General features: G+C 41.1%; 1 protein-coding gene across 4 annotated transcripts in view; it reads left to right on the top strand.

The window, feature by feature from the left end:
- impg2a (interphotoreceptor matrix proteoglycan 2a) overlaps positions 1–25,818 on the top strand; it is a 96,353-nt gene that overhangs the window by 48,180 nt on the left and 22,355 nt on the right. For 3 of the 4 annotated variants that reach the window (XR_011886294.1, XM_072260180.1, XM_072260179.1), the window contains exons 9-15: positions 8,427–8,576; positions 16,217–16,275; positions 16,669–16,689; positions 17,577–17,836; positions 17,942–18,001; positions 19,601–21,576; positions 23,543–23,762. Coding sequence is in view for 3 of the 4 variants with exons in the window: in XM_072260180.1 (XP_072116281.1) it covers positions 8,427–8,576; positions 16,217–16,275; positions 16,669–16,689; positions 17,577–17,836; positions 17,942–18,001; positions 19,601–21,576; positions 23,543–23,762 (2,746 nt within the window). In the remaining variant the exon portion in view is untranslated. The remainder of the gene's footprint in view (positions 1–8,426; positions 8,577–16,216; positions 16,276–16,668; positions 16,690–17,576; positions 17,837–17,941; positions 18,002–19,600; positions 21,577–23,542; positions 23,763–25,818) is intronic. The other variant, XM_072260181.1, reaches the window with a different exon arrangement.

The following is a 25,818-nucleotide window of genomic DNA, read 5'->3' as shown; positions in this document are numbered from 1 at the left end:
ATTTGGCAATGAAGCCATCTATTCCACCATCTAAATCATTAATATACAGCATAAAAAGAAGCAGTCCCAACACCAACCCCTGCGGAACACCACTAGTCACTGGCAGCCAACCAGACAAGGATCCTTTTATTCCCATTCTCTGCCTCCTACCAATCAGCCAATGCTCTCACCATGCCAATAACTTTCCTGTAATATCATGGGCTCTTAACTTGGTAAGCAGCCTCATGTGCAGCACCTTGTCAAAGACCTTCTGAAAGTTCAAATATACACCATCCACTGCATCCGCTTTATCTATCCTACTTATAATCTCCTCAAAGAATTCCGGCAGGTTCATCAGGCAAGATTTTCCCAATTTTCCATTCCTCTGGCACCATGCCATTTCCTTGTCCCTCATAATTGTTCCTCTGGCCTCATTTTCTAGCAGTGTTAGATCCATTCTCATCTCTCATTTATTTTTTGGATACTTGAAAAAACTTTAATATTGTTTGCTAGGTTGCCTTCATATTTCATCTTTTCCCTCCTAACAATTCTTTTAGTTGCTTTCTGTAGGTTTTTAAAAGTTTCCCAATCCTCTATCTTCCCGCTAAAATTTTACTTTGTTGTATGCCCTCTCTTTTGTTTTTACATTAACTTTGATTTCCCTTATCAACCATGGTTATACTATTTTGCCATTTGAGTAATTTTGAAGAGTAGATCTATCCTGCACCTTCCTCATTTATCCCAGAGCCATTTGCTGCTCTGCTGTCATCCCTGTCAGCATCGCCTTCCAATCTACTTTGGCGAACTCCTGTAATTTCCTTTACTCCACTAAAATACTGCTACATCAAACTTTACTTTCTCCCTATCAAATTTCAAACTGAACTCAATCATATTGTGATCACTGTCTCCTAAGGGTTCCTTTACCTTAAGCTCCCTAATCGCCTCTGGTTCATTGGGTCTGTGGGAGAAGCCAGAGAGTGGTAATAGAGGGTTGCTTCTCTGACTGGAGGCTTGTGACTAGCAGAATACCGCAGGCATTAGTGCTGGGTTGTTGTTGTTTGTCATCTATATCAATGATCTGGATGATAACGCAGTTAAATGGATCAACAAATTTGCGGATGACACTAAGATTGGGGGTGTAGTGAACAGCGAGGAAGACTGTCACGGCTAGCAGAGGGATCTGCATCAGCTGGAAAAATGGACTGAAAAATGGCAGATGGAATTTAATGCAGACTAATGCAATATGTTGCACTTCAGTCGGACCAGCCAGGGTAGGTCTTGCATAGTGAATGGTCGGGCAATGGGATCTGGGAATACAGGTGCATAATTTGTTGAAAGTAGCTTCACAGGTCGATAGGGTCATTAAGAAAGATTTTAGCACATTGGCCTTCATAAATCAAAGTATTGAGAACAAGAGATGGGATGTTAGTTACATTGAAGTTGTATAAAATATTAGTGAGGCCTGATTTGGAGTATTGTGTGCTGTTCTGGTTACCTGTCTACAGGAAAGATGTAAATAAGGTTGAAAGAGTACAGAGAAGATTTGCAAAGATGTTGCTGGGTCTGGAGGACCTAAATTACGTGGAAAGATTGAATGTAGGAGATCAGATAGAGGTGTACAAAATTATGAGAGTATAGATAGGGTAAATCCGAGCAGGCTTTTTTCACTGAGGTTGAGTGGGACTTCAACCAGAGATTATCGGTTAGGGGGAAAGGTTGAAAGTTTAAGGGGAACGTGAGAGGAAATGTCTTCACTCAGAGTGTCGTGAGAGTGTTGAACGAGTTGCCAGCCCAAGTGATGCATGCAAGCTCAATTGCAATGGTTAAGAGAAGTTTGGATAGGTACGTGGATGGTAGGGGTGTGGAAGGCTATGGTCCGGGTGCAGGTCGATGGGAGTAGACAGTTCAAATGGTTTAGCATGGAATAGATGGGCCAAAGGGCCTCTTTCTGTGCTGTACTTTTCTATGATTCTATGGGAATAAAGGATTTGTTTGGGGTGGTGCTGACCTTTAAAGTAAGTTACAATAATAATATTGGGAAGGAGTTAAGAGCTACTTGGCCACTGAAGGCAGTCATGACAAGGGCAAAATCTAAGGTGTGGACCACATCCAGTGAGATACAGCTCCAACCCCTCCCTGCACAGTCCTTGGACAACAAGGTTACCCTAAAGTTTGCCTCTTTTATGGGAATTTATGCCTGCCTTTTACAGGAAGATGGTGATTACAGCATTTGGATTTATTCTCCAGCAAGCAAGTTTTTGTTAGTATGATCAGGATTTTTCATCATGACCTGATATGAGAAAGTACGTATCCCAGGACATTTCGCAGGAATTCAGTGGCATCCAGGAACAGTGAAGTTAGTAATGTGGGAGACTGAGAAACTCTCACTCAGCAAGACAGAAAGTAAAAGACACAGCTAATAACTAAGTTTCTAATTATTTTACAGAAACGTGATTTTTAAAGTAACTGAAAAATCTATAGGTCTCACAAAAGAGGGAGTATGACTTTTGATAGTTAGTTTTCCAATACCAGAGAGTATGACCATTAATAATTGTACAATAGGACTATATTAAAAATTCTGTTATAAATCATTCATCATGACTTAACACTTTCATCTTTTTCACTGCATCAAATATTGACATTAATGTCAAATTACTGATGTGATTGCATTCAAAAAGGCTCTTTCAATATATGATTGTGTTTCAGCATGCAACTAACCACATACTGATGACAGCTATGTCTGATGTCTTTGGCTACATTACAATTACAAATTCCAGACCATTGTTCATTTAAGCTTCAAAACTATCATGATATCAAATTGAATAATACTAAGTGACAACACAATTTTGCAAACGCAGTGTATCTGATTATAAACATAAGGTGCTGGAAATAGCATAAGTAATGAGACAAATTGGGTAAAGTTTTTAAATTAATAATCTTTCATGAGGATCTATGTAATTAATTAATAAGAAGACTATGTAAAGAACAAAGCTTGTTGATAGTTGTAATTTAAACATTGATGTGGAATTGTATTTTATAAAATTTTCCATTTAAAAAATAAATTGCAAGAATAATATTTACGATGTTATTAACTCGAGTCCATATGCTTCTCCTTTTATTTCCATAAATTTAAAATATTTTTTCTTGTCTAATAGTTTCCTTATGATTATGGAGTTTGGGTCCCTTGCTAGTATTCCTTTACAAGAATGTGATCAAAATGAGATCACTCTCCTTATTTTGGGTTTTGTCATTCCTGCAAATCTGTAGCAAGTGTTAAAAGTCAAATAAGACCTGGACGAAGTTTCCAAAAGCAAACTAGATCAAATGTCAGAAGTCTGAATTAAACCAGAAATTGCTGGAGGTATTCAGCATGTCAGGTAGCACATCTGAAGAGAGAATGAGGATTTTGGTCCATGACCTTTTATCAGATTAAGTTCTAATTGGACTTCATCTCAATGGAGATTGTCTTTGGCAGAAAATTTGTGTTAGGAAGTTTTAACCCAGACCTACTAATTATCTCAAGCAACACAAATCAAAGTTGCTGGTGAACTCAGCAGGCCAGGCAGCATCTCTAGGAAGAGGTGCAGTCGACGTTTCAGGCCGAGACCCTTTGTCAGGACTAACTGAAGGAAGAGCTAGTAAGAGATTTGAAAGTGGGAGGGGGAGGGGGAGATCCAAAATGATAGGAGAAGACAGGAGGGGGAGGGATGGAGCCAAGAGCTGGACAGTTGATTGGCAAAAGGGATATGAGAGGATCATGGGACAGGGAGAAGGAAAAGGGGGAGGGGGGGAAACCCAGAGGATGGGCAAGGGGTATAGTCAGAGGGACAGAGGGAGAAAAAGGAGACAGAGAGAAAGAATGTGTGTATATAAATAAATAATGGATGGAGTACGAGGAGGAGGTGGGGCATTAGCGGAAGTTAGAGATGTCAATGTTCATGCCATCAGGTTGGAGGCTACCCAGACGGAATATAAGGTGTTGTTCCTCCAACCTGAGTGTGGCTTCATCTTTACAATAGAGGAGGCCATGGATAGACATATCAGAATGGGACATGGAATTAAAATGTGTGGCCACTGGGAGATCCTGCTTTCTCTGGCGGACAGAGCATAGGTGTTCAGCAAAATTATCTCCCAGTCTGCGTCGGGTCTCGCCAATATATAGAAGGCCACATTGGGAGCACCGGATGCAGTATATCACCCCAGCTGACTCACAGGTGAAGTGTCGCCTCCTCTACTGTAAAGATGAAGCCACACTCAGGTTGGAGGAACAACACGTTATATTCTGTCTGGGTAGCCTTCATCCTGATGGCATGAACATTGACTTCTCTAACTTCTGCTAATGCTCCACCTCCTCCTCGTACCCCATCCGTTATTTATTTATATACACACATTCTTTCTCTCTCTCTCTCTTTTTCTCCCTCTGTCCCTCTCACTATACCCCTTGCCCATCCACTGGGTTTTCCCCCCTCCCCCTTTTCCTTCTCCCTGGGCCTCCTGTCCCATGATCCTCTCATATGCCTTTTGCCAATCACCTGTCCAGCTCTTGGCTCCATCCCTCCCCCTCCTGTCTTCTCCTATCATTTTGGATCTCCCCCTCCCCCTCCCACTTTCAAATCTCTTACTAGCTCTTCCTTCAGTTAGTCCTGACGAAGGGTCTCAGCCTGAAACGTCGACTGTACCTCTTCCTACAGATGCTGCTTGGCCTGCTGCGTTCACCAGCAACTTTGATGTGTGTTGCTTGAATTTCCAGCATCTGCAGAATTCCTCGTGTGTGCCTACTAATTATCTTTCAGGTTAACTCTTTTAAGGGAAATAATACTCCTTTGAAGCTGACAATATTTTAAAACAATTTTCTGATAACCTCATTAACATTTGTTACTTTAGAAAAAATGTTGTTACATTCTGACAGTAATCATTGAGATGGAGCCTGCAGCATAGTGTGGTCCATCATCTGAAGAGCCTGGCCAGGATCCCAAGCTTTCCTGTTACAAACGTCTGTTGCCACGGAGATAATAGGCTCAGGTTCCCAATATTTAAATACTTTGCCATGCAGTTGAAGATCACAAGTCACTATTTAAATATTTTTCCTTCATGATGTTAACATAGAAACATAGAAAATAGGTGCAGGAGTAGGCCATTTGGCCCTTCAAGCCTGCACCACCATTCAGTATGATCATGGCTGATCATCCAACTCAGAACCCTGCACCAGCCTTCCCTACATACCCCCTGATCCCCGTAGCCACAAGGGCCATATCTAACTCCCTCTTAAATATAGCCAATGAACTGGCCTCAACTGTTTCCTGTGGCAGAGAATTCCACAGATTCACCACTGTCTGTGTGAAGAAGTTTTTCCTAATCTCGGTCCTAAAAGGCTTCCCCTTTATCCTCAAACTGTGACCCCTCGTTCTGGACTTCCCCAACATCGGGAACAATCTTCCTGCATCTAGCCTGTCCAATCCCTTTAGGATTTTATACGTTTCAATCAGATCCCCGCTCAATCTTCTAAATTCCAACGAGTACAAGCCCAGTTCATCCAGTCTTTCTTCATATGAAAGTCCTGCCATCCCAGGAATCAATCTGGTGAACCTTCTTTGTACTCCCTCTATGGCAAGGATGTCTTTCCTCAGATTAGGGGACCAAAACTGCACACAATACTCCAGGTGTGGTCTCACCAAGGCCTTGTACAACTACAGTAGTACCTCCCTGCTCCTGTACTCGAATCCTCTCGCTATAAATGCCAGGATACCATTTGCCTTTTTCACAGCCTGCTGTACCTGCATGCCCACTTTCAATGACTGGTGTATAATGACACCCAGGTCTCGTTGCACCTCCCCTTTTCCTAATCGGCCACCATTCAGATAATAATCTGTTTTCCTATTTTTGCCACCAAAGTGGGTAACTTCACATTTATCCACATTAAATTGCATCTGCCATGAATTTGCCCACTCACCCAACCTATCCAAGTCACCCTGCATCCTCTTAGCATCCTCCTCACAGCTAACACTGCAGCCCAGCTTCGTGTCATCCGCAAACTTGGAGATGCTGCATTTAATTCCCTCATCCAAGTCATTAATATATATTGTAAACAACTGGGGTCCCAACACTGAGCCTTGCGGTACCCCACTAGTTACTGCCCGCCATTCTGAAAAGGTCCCGTTTATTCCCACTCTTTGCTTCCTGTCTGCTAACCAACTCTCCACCCACACCAATACCTTACCCCCAATACCATGTGCTTTAAGTTTGCACACTAATGTTAACAGGTACAATGTTTAAATAGATTTGAAAAGCAAGTTGTGAGATATGTATAACTAAGACTAATTTTAATAACTTTGTTATGAGTGCCTAGTAATTAAATAATAACTGCAATAATATTTAATCTTGACAAAGCGGGATTGAATTAACAGTGGTAATTAGGTGTGAGAGGACAGGAGGGTTAAAGATAGTTGCAATGAGTATAAAAAATGCTAAGATAACTCAACAGATCAGACAGCATTTGTGGAAAAAGAAACCAAAGCATTTGTCTTTTAGCTCTATGACTATGAAGAAAAAAATACAGAAGCATGTTCTTCATTACACATCACCAATGATCATGGTTGTCAGAATCAGAATCAGGTCTATTATCATCGGCATGTGTCGTGTAATTTATTAACTTAGTAGCAGCAGTTCAATGCAATACATGATAATTTAGAAAGAATAAAGACTAGTAAATCAATTACAGTAAGTATGTAATCGTATATTGATTAGATTAAAAATAGTACAAAAACAGAAACAATATATATTTAAAAGAAAGTGAAGTAGTGTTCATGGGTTCAATGTCCATTCAGGAATCGGATGGCAGAGGGGAAGAAGCTGTTCCTGAATCGCTGAGTGTGTGCCTTCAGGATTCTGTACCTCCTACCTGATGGTAACAATGAGAAGAGGGCATGCCCTGGCTGATGGGTGTCCTTAATAATGGACATCGCCTTTCTGAGGCACCACTGTTTGAAGATGTCTTGGGTACTATGTAGGCTGCTACCCAAGATGAAGCTGACTAATTTTACAACTTTCTGTAGCTTCTTTCAGTCCTGTGCAGTAGGCTCGGACGTCCCCCCCAACCCCCACCACACCAGATAACGATGCAGCCTGTTAGAATGCTCTCCATGGGACATCTATAGAGGTTTTCAAGTGTTTTAGATGACAAACCAAATTCTTTCAAACTGCTAATGAACATAGCCACTGTCTTGCCTTCTTAATAGCTGTATCGATATGTTGGACCAGGTTAGGTCCTCAGGTTGTCTGTAATAACCAGCTAATTTGAAAGGCCTAAATAGAGTGTGTGTGGAGTTGATGTTTCCAAAAGTGGGAGATCTCGGACCAGAAGGCCTTTGATAAGATTCTTGATTAGAAAGAGAGTTAAGGGTTACAGGGAGAATCAAGGAGAATGAGGTTGGAGGGAACATAACTTGGCCATGATCGAATAGTGGAGCAGATTTGATTGGCCAAATGGCCCAATTTTACTCTTATCTCTTAAGGTTTTATGGCCTTTTAGTTCTTAGTCAGGCAATCTGAGGAACTAGTTCTTGTAAAGTTCATTGGGTCATTAGATAATCACTAGCTTATCTGTTTTATGCACCCATTTGTTGCTGGTGTAGTTTAAATCGATTCATAAATTCCACATATTATATTGAATGAAAGATCTGTTTTTGACTGATGTATTGAAAGGAAACAAATGAATATCAGTAAACTGACAGCATTGAAGGTATTCAATATGCTGCATGATAGGAATGGGACTAGGAATTGACATTAATGGTTTTTTTTACCTTTAGCTAGATCACATGGATACTGCAGGTTAATCTTAATTGTAATGCGAATTTGCAGGAATTATGGCTTTTTTAATCCCCAAAAAAATCTGCAAGGTGTAAGGAGGAGTTGCAAAACAAACAGTCTTCTTAACTAAAGAAGGACAGCAGTGAAAAAATATTAAATAAAAAATCAAGTTGCATTACAATTAGTCCTTTGCATTGGCAATATTCTTGCATATTGGCAAAAGCAAAAAATTGCTTTCCACTAACCTTGACCAGATCAAAAAGCAGATTTAGGCTGGTGATCCTACCCTGATTAAAAATTCCTTGGATTTGTCCAAACCTCCTTTTTCAGAGTGGTATACCGAGACATTGGAAAAAGAGGATTTTCATAGTTTAATCTTGCCTTGGACTAAATCCAGGTTCTGCAGAATAAAGCACAGTGTATTAATAGCCCTTGTTATCCAGGTCCCCCCATCCCCTGAGGATACTCCTGTGTGTCTTCAGACTGACCGTACTGTTCAAACATCTTTATTCCATTTTTCTTCATTATAATATCCACTGTGTATTAATATTGGACATCAGTGGGCTAGTTTGATCTATGTTGGGCCAGATAACAATGTATTGTTTTCTGCATTTTAGTAATTTATTCTTACACCCTCGCAGACCCCTGGAGAAACTGAACAAATTACAGATCTGCCATCAAGTCAAGTTGTGGAATTCTTCGTCCAGGTTCTAGGGGAGTATTACACTGAGGAGCTCTCTGATCCAGCTACTAGGGAATATCAGAGGTTGGCTGATTATGTCCACACCAAGGTAAACTAAAGGGTTCACTGCAAATTTGAAAAACATATAGAATTAAGGCCATGTTGAGAGATTGTGAACATCTGGTAGTCTATGGAAGTAAATATAAGCACTGAAATCTATGAGTTTTCATTCGATATAATCGATAACAGTAGATACTGACAGTTTTCCATTGACAACTGTAATGCATTGTAAAGAATGAGTTCGTAGTATTACACGCAAAACGCTGGAAGATCTCAGCAGATCAGGCAGCATCTATGTAAATGAATAACTAGTTGAGATTTCAGGTCTGGACCCTTCATCAGAACTGGAAAGGAAGGCTGAAGAAGCCAGGATGAGAATGTTGGGGGAGGGGAGGGAGTACAAACCAGAAGATGATAGGTGGAGTCACATGGGTGGGGAAGGGAGGGGTGAAGTATGATGCTGAGAGGTGGTGGGTAGATAGGCAAAGGGCCGGCCAAGAAGGAATCTGATAGGAGATGAGAGAAGACCAAGGGGAGGAGGAGGGTCACCTGGGGGAGGTGATAGGCAGGTGAGGAGCAGCGAAGATGGGAGCCTGAGAAGTGAGAGTGGGGGATTGAAGAAGAGTGAAGGAGCTGGGGGAAAAGTTAGAGAAATCCATGTTTATGCCCTCAGGTTGGAGGCAACCCAGACAGAATATGAGGTGTTGCTCCTCCACCTGGAGGTGGACTCATCATGGCAGCAGAGGAGGACGTGGACTGGCATGTCAGAATGGGAATGGGGTTTGGTATTGAAATGGCAATCCTTCTAATTGCAAACGGAACGAAGATACTCGTGAAAGCAGGCTTCTAATCTCGACTGGGTCTCATCAATGTAGAGGAGGCTGCATCAGGAGCACCGGATACCATAGACAACCACCACAGATTTGCAGGTGAAGTGTTGCCTCACCTGTAAGGACTGTTTAGGCTTCTGAATGGAGGTGAGGGGGGAGGTGCATAGGCAGATGTGACTTTCAGGGAAAAGTGCTAGGAGGGAGATTAGTAGTGAGGGACAAAAGGACAAGGGAATCCCAGAGGGAGTGATCCCTGCAGTAAGTGGAGAGTGGGCGGGAAGACGGGTAAAGATGTGTTTGGTGGTAGGAGCCTATTAGAGGAGGTGGACGTTGCAGAGAATGATGTGTCTGATTCGGAGGCTCATGGGGCGGTAGATGAGGACAAGAGGAGCTCTCTCCCTGTTAAAATGTTTCCTGACCTGCTGAATTCTTCCACCATTTCACGTGTATTGCTCTAGATTTCCAGCATCTGTTGAATCTCTTGTGTTTAGTTCTTAGAATTAGCCTTTGTTCAGGATGGGAAATAAGGATAATCCAGGTAATTATAGGCAGTGAGCCACATTAGTAGTGGGGATGGTATCGGGGAGGAAGCTGAGGGATAGGATTTATGTCCATTTGGAAATGCATAGCCTGCTTAAAGACAGTCAGCATTGTTTTGTGTAGGACAGGTCAGGCCTTACAAACTTGGTTAAGGTTTGTGAGGAGGTGTCAAATGTGCATGATGAGGGCAAGGCAGTGGACATTATTAATATGGATTTTAGTAAACATTTTAATAAGGCCAAAGTCAACATGGTTTCCTTCAGGGGAACTCTTACCTGACAAATCTGTTGGAATTCTTTGAGGAAATAATAGACAGGATAGACAAAGGAAAATTAGTGGATCTTGTTTACTTGGAATTTCAGAAGGCCTTTGACAAGGTGTCGCACACGAGGCTGCTTAACAAGATAAGAGCTAATTATTAGAGGAAAGATACTAGCATGGACAGAAGATTGGCTGACTGGCAGGAAGTAAAGAGTGGGAAAGAAGGAGGCCTGTTCTGGTTGGCTGCCAGTGACTAGTGGTATTCCGCAGTGGTTGGTATTGGGACTGCTTGTCATATTATATGTCACTGATTTGGATGACAGAATTGATGGTTTTGTGGCCAAGTTTGTAAATAATACAAAGATAGGTGAAGGGGCAGTATTGAGGAAGCAGGGAGTCTGCAGAAGGACTTAAACAGATTGGGAGAATGGGCAAAGAAATTGCAGATGGAATATAGTGTAGGGAAGTGTATGGTCATACACTTTAGTAAAAGGAATAGAGGAGTAGATTATCTTCTAAACAGGGCCAATATTCAAAAATAAGATATTCAAAGGGGTTTAGGAGTCCTTGTGTAGGATTCCCTGAAGGCTAACTTGCAGGTTGAGTTGGTGGTAAGGAAGGCAGGTGCAATGTTAGCATTCATTTCGAGAGGACTAGAATATAAGAGCAAGGATGTGATGCTGAGGCTTTAAAAGGCATTGGTCAGACCACACTTGGAGTATTGTGAGCAGTTTTGAGCCCCGTATTTAAGAGAAGATATGCTGGCATTCGAGAGGGTCCAGTGGAGGGTCATGAGAATGATTCCAGTAATGAAAGGGTTAATGCATGAGGAAAGTTTGATGTCTCTGGTTCTGTACTCACTGGAGTTTAATAGAATGAGAGGTGCTCATTGATCCCATCTCATATAGAGAGGATGTTTTCGATAGACGGTGAGTCTAAAACCAGAGGATACTTCCTCAGACTAGAGGGACGTCTATTTAGAACGGAGATGAGGAGGAAATTCTTTAGCCAGAGGATGGTGAATCTGTGGAATTCATTGTCACAGATGACTGTGGGGCCCAGGTTACTGAGTATATTTAAAGTGGAGATTGATAGTTTTTGATTAGTCAGGGCATCAAAGGTTGAGGGGGGGGAAGGCTCGAGAATGAGGTTGAGGGGGATAATAAATCAGCCATGATGGAATGGCAGAGCAGAGTTGATGGGCTGAATGGCCTAATTCTGCTCCAATGTCTTATGATCTTTATGGAATATCATGACAATTTGATAAGGTCCCCCATGGTAGGTTGATTCAATAGATAAAGATGCATGGGATCCAGGGTGAATTCCAAGTACTAGCTTGCTACAGAAGACAGAGTAAGTTGGGGGGGTGAAGGCTGTTTGTTCATTTAATGGCAGACCCTTCAATGGCAGTGAATTGTAGAAGGATCTTGGGGTCCAAGACCATAGTTCACTGGAATTGGCTATGCAAGTGTATAATATGGTATAAAAGGCATAGGGCGTGATTGCCGTCATTGGTAGAGGTGTGGAGTGTACGAGAAAGGAACTTATGCTACAACTACGTAAAACTTTAATCAGACTCCACTTCGAGGATTGTGCACACTTCTTGTCGCCACATTATAGGAAGGATGTGGAGGGAGTGCAGAAGGGAATCCCCAGGATGCTGCCTGGATTAGAGGGAAAGGCCGGACAAATTTGGTTTGTCCTCCCTTGAGTACCAGAGACTGAGGAGAGACCTGACGGAAGTTTTCAAAACGATGAGCGGCATAGGTGGAGTAGAGTCTTCTCCCCAGGGTAGAAATGTCAACGAGAAAATGCTTTTAAGGTTAGTGGGAGATGTTTCAGGGTGACAAGGGGAACAAGTCCTTTATACAGAGAGTGAGACAGAGACAGTGGTTTGCCAGGGTAGTGGTGGAAGTAGGCAGTTTGGTGGAGTTTAAGAGGCAGTTAGAGAAATACAATGAATGGAGAGATATGGATGACAGAGAGGAAGGGGACATTAGTATAAATTAGCATCAGGTTCAGTAAAGCCTCATAGGCTGAATGGCCCACCCAGTGTTGTACTCTTCTATGCACTTGCGTCCACCCTGGACCCAAGATCAATCCAGCTATAACTGTCAAACTGCAACAGGCATTTGACAGATATACTGCTTATGTGCTGGGTTTAGATATCATCCTCAGTGTCATCATCAACACGTTCACTGAAATACGCAGAAAATGAGATTCACTCTCAATATCTGCAAGGCAATGGTCTTGCAACCTCTCCCCCCATCATGCAGTACTACCTCCTAGCAATAAAGGCCTATAATGAGACCCCAACAATGCTCAGATGTCACCTCTCAGTCAAGCCAGTTATCAATGATCAAATTCACATCTAATTAGTACATCTGTACAGCAATTGGATAATTCAGGTAAAATAAATGTCCAAAGATCAAGGTACTGATTGCCAAAACACTGAGTGAAAATCATTTTGCCCCATGTCCCCATTGATTCTTTTGTCAATCACCTTAAACTTGTGACCTCTGATTTCCAGCCCTTTCACCTAGAGAAATAGGTTCTTCTCACTTTGTCCAGCGCCGTCTTGATTCTGAACTCTTCTGTCAAAATCTCCCAAATGGTGATCATTGTAGAGGGTGGTGAATTTCAAGAATTCTTTATTCCAGGGGATTGAAGAGTTTAGATCACTAGGGGGATTTAAGGAATTTGAAAATAATTTTTTGAATGATTAGGGAGTTGCAGGCCAAGAGTAACTGGCACAAAAGAGAAGATAACACCTGGGGCATATTAACCATGACCACATTGAAAAATCAGCTAGACTTGAGTGGCCACGTGGCCTATCCTGCTTCTATTTTATTCTTATGATCTCCTATCAACCTTTTCTGCTTCATGTTGAACAATCCTGGCTTTTCCAATTAGTTCTAATAATTGAGCCCCTCATCCCTTGAGATAGTGCAGTAAATTTCTATTGGATTCTGTTCAAGGCATTCACTTTTTTTTTAAAGTGTAATGACCACAATTGGATGCAATACGCCATTTGCAGCCAAATCAAAATTTTTGACAACTTGTTGTTTTCCACAGCTGATTTTATGAAGTGCAGACTATAAATGTATTATTCACTGACAAATCTAGGCAAATTTCTCTCAGATGGAAGGTCTGGTTTGACAAGTGCTACATAACTTACTCTTATTCCTCAAAAATTAATTAAAACATAGAGATTATTATTGGAAAACTTCTGCAGTTAGCTTCAATGTCACTGAAAATAAAACCCCCCAGAACTTTTGATACAAAATATAATCTGATAGCATTGTCAAAAATTAAATTTCCAATCCAAAATTTTATATACACATTTTAAATGCAAAAGATATCATAACAATTTTAAATTTTCATTGATTTCAAGAAATAACCTGGAGCTGTACATCAGTTTGATAACAGAGTAATGAGTTTCAGTGAGAAATACTGGAACTGAGTATGCCCGTAAGAAAATTAACCTGAGGATTGTATCTCATGACATATATGCATTTCGATAATAAATTTATTTTGGACTATGAACGTTGAATTTCTGCTTAATTTGAAATCATTCAATTTTGTTTGTTACATTCACAGAACGCTATGACCATCCTCGACATGCTACACAAGACTAATTTTCTGCAAGGCATCTTTTGTTCTAATCAAATTATTTTGACAAACATTGCAATTGAATTGAAAGATGCTACAGAGCATTTAATCCTAAATAAAATATCAAACAGAAAACCATAGAGTCATAGGGAAGTACAGCACAGAAACAGACAGCTTCAGCCCATCTAATCCATGCCAAACCCATTTAAGCTGCCTACTCCCATTGACCCCCATGGGGACCATAGCCCTTCATACCCCTACCATCCATATATGTACCTATCCAAACTTCTCTTAAATATTGAAATCGAACTTGCATGGACCTCTTGTGCTGGCAGCTCGCTCCATGCTCTCACAACCCTCTGAGTGAAGAAATTTCTACTCATGTTCCCCTTAAACTTTTCAACTTTTCAACTTTTACCCTTAACCCATGACCTCTGGTTGTTGTCCCACCCAACCTCAGTGGAAAAAGCCTGCTTGTATTAATCCTATCTGCACCCCTCATCATTTTGTATATTTCTATCAAATCTACTTTCAATCTTCTACATTCTAAGGAGCAAAGTCCAAACCTATTCAATTTTTCCTTCTAACCCAGCAATAGTCTTATAAATGTTCTATGTACTCTTTCAACCTTATTTACATCTTTCCTGTAGGTTGGTGACCAAAACTGCACACCATACTCCAAAGTATATGCCTCACCAATGTCTTAAACAACTTCAACATAACGTCCCATCTCCTGTACTCAGTACATTGATTTATGAAGGCCAATGTGCCAAAAGCTTTCTTTATGAGCCTCTCTACCTGTGACTCCATTTTCAACGAATTTTGTACCCGTATTCCCAGATCCCTTTGTTCTACCACACTCCTCAGTTCCCTACCGTTCACTGTGTAAGACCTACCCTGATTGGTCCTACAGATTTGCAAAACCTTGCACTTGCCTGCATTAAATTCTATCTGTCACTTTACAGCTCGTTTTCCCAGCTGACATAGATCCCTCTGCAAGCCATGATAACCATCCTCACTGTCCACTACACCCCCTTTCTTGGTGTCATTCCCAAATTTCCTGATCCAATTAACCACATTATCATTCAGATCATTGATATAGATGACAAACATCAACGGACCCAGCACCAGTCCGTGCAGCACAAGGCTCGTCATGGGCCTCCAGTCAGAGAGGTAATCGTTCTGTTAATTAGGATGCTTTACAAGTAGGATTTGCAATGATTGTTGGATTTTGTGAATATGCAGCAACACTTCCAGTGTGTCCTCAGCTCCCTACTTTACTCCTTATACACCGAGTGACAAGATGTCCTAACAACAATCTTTCCCTCAGTGTTAGCAAAACAAAGGAGTTTGACTTCAGAAAGGAGGGTGGTACAAGTGGTCCCGTTTACGCCAATGGTGCTGAGGGCGACAGGGTTGAAAGCTTCAGATTCCTAGGTGTGAACATCATCAATAGCTTGTGCTGGTCCAATCATGGGCAATGAAGTTTACTACTGTCTCTACTTCCTGAGGAGAATAAAGGAACTTAGCAATCTCCTTTGACCCTCAACAATTTATATCAATGCACCATAGAAAGCTTCCTATCTGGATGCATCATGTCTTGGTCTGCCAACTGTTCTGCGTGTGACCACAAGAAACTGCAGGGAGTTTTAGAGATAGCTCAGCACATGCTGAAACTAGCCTCCCCTCCATGGACTTCATCTACTCTTTTCTCTGCCTTTGTAGAGCAGCCAACATAATTAAAAACTCCATCCACTCTGGGCTTTCCATGTTCTCCTGCCTCACAATGGACAGAAGATACAAAAGCCTGAAAGCATGTACCACCAGGCTCAAAGAAAACTTCTGTCTCTCTGTAATAAATTATTGAACAGTTCCCTAGTATGATAAGATGGTCTTCTGACCTCACAATCTACCTTATTATGTTCTTGCACCATGTTACCTACCTGAACTGCACTTTCTGTGTACTTGTACCACTGTCTGTACAAGAGAGAAACGCTATCGATATTTCATCCAATGACATATCATCAACTTGATTCTGCTTTTCTCTTCACAATGGTGTCCAACCACCCAAGAATTTCCAGTGTCTCCTGTTTTTTTTATTTTGCTGAACCTACAAATTGTTGATTAGTGGGTGAAACACTGGAGTCATACTAGTAATTTATAATAAATTGATCACTGATCAGGCCCATTTGACAGTCTCTGCTATCACACAACTTCAAATTAATCACAAACAATCAGCAATCTGCAGATGCTGGAAATCCAAGGAACTGGCACAAAATGCTACGGGAACTCAGCAGGCCAGACAGCATCTATGGTAAAGAGTTCAGTCAACATTTCGGGTCAAGACCTTTCAGCAGGAATTAGTTCAAATTAATTCCTGTTTCTAGATTTCAAATAATTTCTTTCATACTCTAAAACCTTCATTGTATACATTTTTAAATTTCAGATTGAAAATGTCTTTGAAAAATTCCCAGGATATCAAGCAATTAATTTCTTGGAGTTCAGGTTTGGGAACTTAAATGTTAAAATGTATTATACTATAAATTAGTATATTTCAATATGTGGTTTATAAATATATGAAATGGATGATTAATTTTTATTATAAGTTATAGAGCCAGATGACAATGTATTTTAACAGAATGTATAATATTTTAGTGTCTTATAATAGGCTGATGGTGGTTTAGGATTTTATATGTGCTTATAATTGCTAAATATTTAGTATTTTTCTTGTGCCATCCACATTAAAAAATCAATTTTCAACTTTAAAATAATATGGTTAAATTATATCAACAATCATTTTTATTTTGTGTGCGCGATTCATATTCATTTTTATTCATTTCAAAATCTCTATTTTATGCATTTGAAATCTAATGTTAATTTTCTTAATTTCTGTTTTAGGAAAAGCCAGAATCCAGACAGGTAAAATGATCCAATATGCCCATTTTAATCACAATTAGAAACATGTACACACAATATCAACTGCAAAACTTGGAGTGGGTTCAGTTAACAGATTTATGTAATTTTTAAATGATTTTGCTGTGTTTATAAAGCAGTTAGCCACCAAGAATTAGCTTCAAAATTGTTCACATTTCTAATATTTCAACAACTAAAATGTACTTGTTGTTTGAGAAAACTTTAACTCCAGGGGTTTGCTGTCTAGTATACTTGTCTCTGTCATGTTTAAGTAGCAGCCAGGCTATGGCATGTTCTACCGTTCAACTAAACCTAACACAGAATTCTTTCCAAAAAGAAATGTTTGAAAATATAGTATTAAATTTAAAGAATAAAAAGTTATTAAACAACTTTTAATCTGAAATTTTGTTTGATTTATTACTTTTTAGTTAACTTACAAATCTATTTTTTGTTCAGGTTTTTTGGCAATAGAATCAATGTGACATTGCAACTGAATAAAACCTTTTTATTTAGCATAGACACAAGTTTAGAAACAATGGTCTCCTTTATATCTATGGTGACTACATCCTATTGTGCCTATGAGACAGATGCATTGTGCCCAAATCATGCCTCCTCTCTGCTTTGTAAAATTGCTAAGTATAATCCTTCGCTTTGAAAGTCAGCAACCAAAAGATTGTTGTAATCTCTGACCACCAATTCGGCAATTTACAAACTATTTTCAAGAACTCAAAAAAATTACAGTTTTGTGGTCTGAGTTCGTTGACAGCTTCTTCTCCATGTAGTAGAAAACGTTTGCTTCAGCAATATGCTGATTGTTAGTCCATATTTGCAGTAATTTTGTGCTCTGTTAAATTTAACAGTATTTGTTTCTCTAATACCTATTCCTTCCTTAGTAACAGTAGTAATGTGACAGTTCACTGCACGGTTACATTTGATGTGGACACTGGAGTTTTACAGAGAGAAACACTTAAATTCATCGACCTAAATTCCAAAAACATGGAAGATGACCTTCCCCTGGAAACTGAGGATCAACTTACAGCTGCATACACAATTACTGACTTTCAGAATTACATAGCTGACGCCTTGCATAAGGAAAATCTAATTGGAAATGGATCGCTGACTTTTAATCCAGATTCTCTTCAGTTCATGAATGGTAAAAGCAGTTAATGTGATTATTAAACTTCAGAATTAGAAAATATAATGAAATTTAAATTCTGCAGAAACAAAACTTTAAGCTTTTGGTCTATATACTTTACAGAGCATTCAATCAGCCATGCATTAAGCAATATTAAAGTTTACCTGGAAGACCAATCAACAGGTACCCATATTTTTGTGTGCTTTATCCCTAGTTAGACATCCCAGTAGCAATCATGGGGAATGTAGTTAGCTCCATGTTACAGTTAGGCCAGATTGTGCTTAATCCAGCTGCCCTTTGCGTTCACACCTTGAAGGCCATCTGTGGCTATGTGGTTGCCCATGATCTTCTGGCCTCCCTGCTTCACCCTACATCAGGATCATGAGCAGCAACTAGGTCACAGGTGATGGAAACAAAGGTTCTCCGACTCTAAGCATCTCTGATGATTAGGAAACCCTTCACATGAATGGCATTGTGCCAGCTACACCTGGCATGGTGCCGTAAAGCTGAGAGATCGGATACAGTCTGTCTCCCCTCTCTGTGTCTATGTCACAAATGCCCCAGGACTTTGGGCGGTACTAAAATGCCATCTTTTATTCACTGTGAATATAGGGACAGGATGAATAAGTTGAACAGGTTGGGACTTTATTCCTTGAAGCATAGGAGAATGAAGGGAAATTTGACAGAGATGTACAAAATTATGAAGGGTATCATCATCATCGTCATGTGCCATGTCGTATGACCTAGGCGATCTACACATGACCATGATTGTGCTTGGCAAATTTTTATTCTACAGAAGTGGCTTGCCGTTGCCTTCTTCTGGGCAGTGTCTTTACAAGGCAGGTGACCTCAGCCATTATCAATACTCTTCCGAGGTTGTTTGCCTGGCATCAGTGGTCGCATAACCAGGGCTTGTGTTATGCATGACCTTCTTGGATGAGCGTCCACCACCTGCTCCCATGGCTTCACATCACCCTGAGTGGGGGCTTAAGCAGGTGCTACACCTTGCAGGCTAGCAGAGGGAGGGAGAACCTTACACCTCCTTCGGTAGAGACGTATCTCAGCCTTGCCACCCATTGAGATAGGGTAAACGCAAACAGGCTTTCTCCACTGAAAGGTGAAGTAACTAACAGGAACACCAAGAGGAACTTCTTTACACAGAGTGTGGTGCAAAGTGTGGAATGAGCTGTCAGAGGAAGTGTTGCGTACAGGCTTTAAGAGACCTTCAGATATGTACATGGAAGGGAGGGGTATGGCAGGCTGTGGCCTGGGTGCAGGTTGATGATTCTAGGCCAATAACAGTTCAGCATGGACTGGATGAGCTGAAGGGCCTGTTTCTGTGCTGTACCGGTCTATGACTCGACGAAAGCTCGAATAGGAATAAAGGCCACACAGCCAAACTCTCTAATTAGGGCCAAGGTGTCTAGTGCCAGGGGTCACAATGTCAAAATAGGGGTCAGCCGTTTAGGTTAGTGATGAAAAAACATTTCTTCATGACCCATTCCATTTGTGAGTTTCTCCAAGAAACTGCCTGAATTGATGTATTACAATTGTTGCTCCCACCAATTTAACCAATTGGATCCTATAAAGTTGATAAGCTTCCCTGCTATTTTGTTGTGACCAGCAGACTTAAACATGAAGTAACGAACATGCATTGGACTGCCACAACCTACCACTGATATACAGAATAGTGAGACATTAATAGAACTGCCCAAACTATAGATGCAGACACTCTAACTCCCGTGAGCCTATAAGTAAAACAAAATGTGCTTTTGTCTTTAGATCTTTCAAAAGGAAAGGATGAAGAAAGAAATTTCCTGGAGGAAGATGGTGTTTCAATACAATCACATTCAACATCTATTGATCTTCTATCCGAAGAAAGAGAGTTCACTGCAGAAACTACCCCTGTTACTTCAACGGAGCAAACAACACCTTTGGAGCAGCACGATGTTTTTGAACACATGGTCCCACTGCCAAACAGCAGAATGTTCACAATATCCACAGCATCTGGAATCGATGGGAGCACAATGATTAACGTTGGTGAAAAGATAAAAGAGACCTCTGATTCCCGTACATCACAGATCATCGCATCAAACACACCTGATGGTATAGTTACTCGGCCCATTTTTGGTGAAGAGACTGATTTTGGCTCTGAATCGGGGTCTGGGATTGAACAAGACTATTTGTGGTCCTGGTCTACAGCAGTTTCTCAATCAGTTTCTTACAGGCCACACAGTGGGCCACAGGACAGCAATTCTAGTCAATTCACCAATGTGAAGGATCATGAGGGATTGCCTGTTGACGATTATACTGATCAATCAAGCGTTAATATCGAGGACTTGATTAGTGATCCAACTGTAGCAGACGCTGCCGCAGCCCTTTCAAATGAAGTAGATGCAGTCTCGTCAATGGAAGCAGCTTCAGGTTTTGGCACTGAAATTGTACCTCATAGGGCTGAAGGGATGATTAAAGGAGCCTCTGTTGAATGGACACTGGATTACTTCCCAGAATCAACAATGCAAACATCACAACCAACAGAAGCCTTTAAGTACTATTCAGTTGACTCAACCGCAAGAGCCCAACCCTTCACAGAGCATCCAACAGCATCTGAGTCAGCTGAAAGTAGCTTTGCTTCAGCACTGCCAGTTACTGAGTTATCCGCCCTAGGTCAATTTATAACGGAAACATTTATCACACAGCGTATAGCAACACAGACGTCTACCAGTGGAAACCGAGCTTCTGATCCTTTCATTATAGAACAGCTTACCGTTGGATCACATGCCAAGGGCCACTTACTTACTGAACTGGCCACCACACAGCGAGAAATATTGCAGTCAGCCACCACAGGACATGCAGCGGTAAAACTTTTGTCTTCAGAAGATGAGGCACTAGAGTCATCTGCCACAGGTCCCATCAAAAAACTGTTCACACTGTCTTCTGAAATGGAGCAGCTGATCACTGAGTCATCCAGAAGCGATGATTTCTCTACTTTAACGTGGGAACCCCTGGAACTGGTCACTGATCCTTCCTTCACAGCACGACCAGCATCGGATTCTTCAGATGTGATCCAACCACACGCCGAATTATCTAATGATGTGCAACCTTTCACTAAAATACTAGCTCCAGTAGACATGGTGGAATCCAATATTATTGATACTGAATTGAGCAACTCCATCCAACAGAATATTGTTAACTCCATACTTACTGAGCCTAGTACTCAATCAACTACTGTAATGCCCATTTCTGAGTACGTTACCAATGCTTTTCAATTGTTCAGCGAACATAACAACGTTGTTAATTCTGCTAATGAATACATCGTGGCATCAAACCTCAGAGCAACATCTGCAGCTGTACGGCCCTCCACTAAGCTATCTGCCAGGCAGGATATGATGGGAGAGTATAATACCTTTGGGCCCCATGATCCTACCTTTATAGAGCACAATGAGGTGAAATCCTCTCAAAGTGCATCTCAGGACAATGAAGAGTGGTCTAAGGTTCAAGACATCTCAGTTGAACTGGATCAGTCAGACATAGTCTATCCTCATGAAGAATCCATCAATGAAGAAATTATAAGTGGCTACAGAGACTACAGTGCCACTGCACCAACAAATCAACCTGTATCAAGTGATAGTCGTACATCCTCACAGTCACTGATAGTCTTCTTCAGCCTACGTGTTACAAATATGATTTTTTCAGATGACCTCTTCAACAAAAGTTCACATGAGTACAAAGCTTTAGAGCAGCGATTCCTGGAACTCGTAAGTTTACTATTTCAAATCTGTTAATTATGATCCTGAATTTGAAGATGGGGGTAAAATGATGATTATTTTCAGTGACCCCAGATTGTTTTCAGAAAGAAATAGTGATCCCTGTGACAAGACCTGCTCTTCCATGATATCCACTATTGTTCAGTAGGAAGACAAGCATCTGTAATGTCATTGGGCTAGTTCAGGATTCGCACCGAGAGAAGAGCAGGGAGGAATATTCATAATTTTAAGACTAGAGCTTTGGTATGTGAGAAAATTAGATTAGAACATAGGAATTTGAGCGGAGTGAAGTAGAAACACATGAGTTTATTTCAATTGTAAAATATGCTCAGAACCATTATTTGAGAGCTGTTATGTTTCCTTGATTCTCCACAGCACCAGCTACGTATATTGATCAGAATATAATTTGTGGTTTAATGCTCTTCCTACATTTGATATCATATAATTACATCTGAAAATTACTGCCCAATTATTGATTTTACTGATATCCCATTGCATTTATCGTTGATCTTCTAAAGAATAGCATATTCTGTTGATTGAGATACAATTTGAAAATGGAGACTACACCCGGGCTATTTCAGTTATTTGGGATACCACTACTTTTCTCTATTCATGGTGAAATTATGCCTATAATTTCAAAATCCTGCTCCTCCTCCAACCGATTATTAATTCAGTTTGTTCTCCTAAATTTCCATGTCCTTTAATATTTAAATGTTCTTCTCCTGGTTCTTTGATAAAGACTTTCCTGAAGTCCGCATGCTTTACATCCACTTTGTCCACTAGCATCACACAGAATTCTATGGGTTGTCCTTCCATTTGGAAAAAATGTTGGCGTTTGGAATTACAGAGGGAGTAATATGTAAGCAACACGCACACACACACACACACATACACACACAATGCAGGTGGAACTCAGCAGGCCAGGCATCATCTATGGAAAAGAGTACAGTCAACGTTTTGGGCCGAGGCCCTTCTTCAGGACTGGAGAAAAAAGATGAGGTCAGAAGGTGACAGGTGAAACCGGGAGAGGGGGAGGGGTGAAGTAAAGAGATGGGAAGTTGATTATCAAAGGGCTAGAGAAGAGAGTATCTGATAGAGGACATAAGACCATGGAAGAAAGGGAAGGGGAGGTGCTGGGCAGGTAAGCAGATAAGGTGAGAGAGGGAAACAGGAATGGGAATGGTGGAGGGAGTGGGGCAATTACTGGAAGTTGGAGAAATGGATGCTCATGCCATCAGGTTGGAGGCTACCCAGATGGAATATAAGGAGTTGCTTCTCCAACCTGAGTGTGGCTTCATCGTGGAAGTAGAGGAGGTGATGGACTGACATGTTGGAATGAGATTGGGAAGTAGAATTGAAGTGGGTGGCAACTGGGAGATCTCACTTTTTCTGGTGGACAGAGTGTAGGTGCTAGCGAAGTGGTTTCCTAATCTACACCGGGTCTCACCGATATTCAGGAGGTCATACTGGGAGCACCAGATACAATAAATGACACCAACAGACTCACAGTTTAACTGTCGCCTCACCGGGAAGGACTGTTTAGGGCCCTGAATAGTAGTGAGGGAGGAGGTGTAGGGGCAGGTGTGGCACTTGTTCCACTTGCAAGGATAAGTCCCTGGAGGGAGATCAGTGGGGACGGACAAATGGACAAGAGAGCAATCCCCTTGGAAAGCGGGAGGTGTGGGGGGAGGGAAAGATGTGCTTGGTGGTGGAGATGGCGGAAGTTACGGAGAATTATGTGCTGGGTGTGGAGTCTAGTGGGGACAAGAGGAACCCTATCCCTTATGGGGTGGGGACAGATGTGCGTGAAGTGGAAGAGACGTGGGTGAGGGCAGTGTTGATGGTGGAGGAAGGGAAGCCCCTTCCTTTGAAGAAGGAGTGTTTGTGAGAGTAATACCTAGAGTCTAGAGCTTGATGCAGTTTACATTTCACCTGCATTTTAATTGCTCTGTTCCAGCTTGTTCCTTACTTGCAGTCTAACTTGACTGACTTCAAGCACCTTGAAATCCTGAACTTCAGAAATGGAAGTATCATTGTGAACAGCCGCGTGAAGTTTGCAAAGCCTGTACCACAAGATGTCACCAATGCTGTTTATCTAATCCTGGATGACTTCTGCAACACAGCATACCAAACTATGAACCTGGCCATAGACAGATTTTCTCTGGATGTTGAATCAGGTGGACTATTTCTCCTGTTTTGTGTTTGATCTGCCAATGTTTATTTTTGAGTTTCTGTTCATCTACGTGATATGAGATTAGCTTGATTTGTCACATGTACCTCGAAACATACAGTGAAATGTGCCAATGACCAACACAGTCCGAGGATGTGCTGGGGACAGTCGGCAAGTGTCGCCATGCTTGCAGAATCAGCACAGTTTGCCCACCGGAGCATCTGGAGGAAGTCCACATGGTGACCGGGACAACGTATAAATTCCTCACAGGCAGTGGAGGGAATTGAACCCCTACTGCTGGCACTGTAAAGTGTTGCTCTAGCCGCTACACCGCCATGCTATGGGATTAGGACGGACACCTATTTCCTTGTGATCACAGCTAAATCTATCAGTTGTATTTTCTTACATTATTTAAGTTGGATGGCACCGTGACATGCTTTGTTGACTGACTGCTTCACAGTGCGGAGAACCAGCTGCTATCCTAATTGCGGGTGCTGTCCGTGCAGAGTTTGTACGGTCTCCCTGTAACTGCATGGATGGCGCTCCTGTTTCCAAAGACATGCAGGTCATTTGGTTAACTGGCCACTGTAAATTGCCCCTTGTGTGAAAGTGAGCCATTGAATTTGAGGGAGTTATAGAGTTATACAGGCCAGCCAAGTTGCCATCAAGCGAAAGCCATTTGCCATTGTTTGGCCCATAACCTCCTAAACCTTTCTAATCCATGTATCTGTCCAACTGCCTTTTAAAAGTTGTTATTTTATTTTCCTCAACCTCTTCCTCTGACAGCTCATTCTGCATACAGTACGTTCACACACTGTGAAAGGTAGGAACTTTCCCTTCAATTCTGTAACCTGGGAAAAAGACTGAGTACATTCATCCTATCTAAATGTGTCAAAATTGTGATGTAAAGACAACCATTTTATTAAATAACTAATCTTCAGAATGACAAGCAGAAGAGAATTCAACTTGTATCCAAGGTAGGTGATGGGCTAAGTGTGCTTAGAGTTCTGAACAAAGCAGTTTGCCATTTAATGAGCAGTATATCTGGCAACTTTGTACATTGCAAACACAGGTAATAGATGAATAAACTCTTCTTGGGCTTCCAGCCGGGTACAGGTATCGATTATATTCGATGTTTTGATGACAAACTCTGCTATCTTCTTTAGGGATGATGCCCTAGGCCCTTTTTCACAGGTAATAGACTTACTGTGGCTCGGTGACCACATTGATTTCTATGTAGATTAGGTGAGGGAGCGAAGGTAAATTAGATTTTTAATTATTTATAAGCACTTTCAGATATTTTAGTTAGTTATATTTTAACTTAAGAAATAAACTTTAATTATTCACTAATATTTGCATCAGTTTTCAAATGTCTCTGAGTATGAGAGACATTTAAAGACAATTAAAATCATTGAGTTGAGTTGTTCTCTGACCTTGGTAAGATCAGAGAAGAACTCAACACAACCATCAACCACGCGAGCTACACATCTTCTGCATTATTTGCATTGAAGTCAGTAAGAATATTTACAGCCTTGTTTGGAGAGGGGTGGGGCTTTAAGGGTAAAGATAGTGTGGTTCATCCCAAGACATTGGGATCCTTGGACCAGTGAGATTGGCTCTTTTCATCCAGACTAGGAGGGACAGGCAGCAATGGAAAGCGAGCCCAAGTAGGGGAACTAAGTCAGCAAGATCTTGCCCAATACTTCTCAGATACAAAAATGGTTAGAAAAGACTAGGTGCAATGATCAAAAAAGCAAAAGAATCAAACAAAATAGGCCCTGAAAATGAGAGAATCCTACAGATTGTGCTAAATTCATGATCATCCGAGGTATTTTCAAAGCTTGCTGGTCTGAAAAAACCATTAAGATATATGTCAGAAATGGAGAATTTCAGTTCACCTTCTTGGCAATGGGATTGAAAAATTCCTACAGATTGTATCAATTTATGCATAGCCAGATCCCACAAGCAACATCAAAAGAACAGATAATAAGAGATGTTTTCAGACTGTGCCAAATGTACTTAAAGATTATAATGTATGCTTGGTATGTGTTCAAAATAACAGT

Source organism: Mobula birostris, chromosome 6 (assembly GCF_030028105.1).
Source record: "Mobula birostris isolate sMobBir1 chromosome 6, sMobBir1.hap1, whole genome shotgun sequence".
Classification (NCBI taxonomy): Eukaryota; Metazoa; Chordata; class Chondrichthyes; order Myliobatiformes; family Myliobatidae; genus Mobula; species Mobula birostris.
The sequence above is the reverse complement of the archived record's forward strand: the minus strand, read 5'-3'. Positions and strand labels throughout refer to the sequence as shown.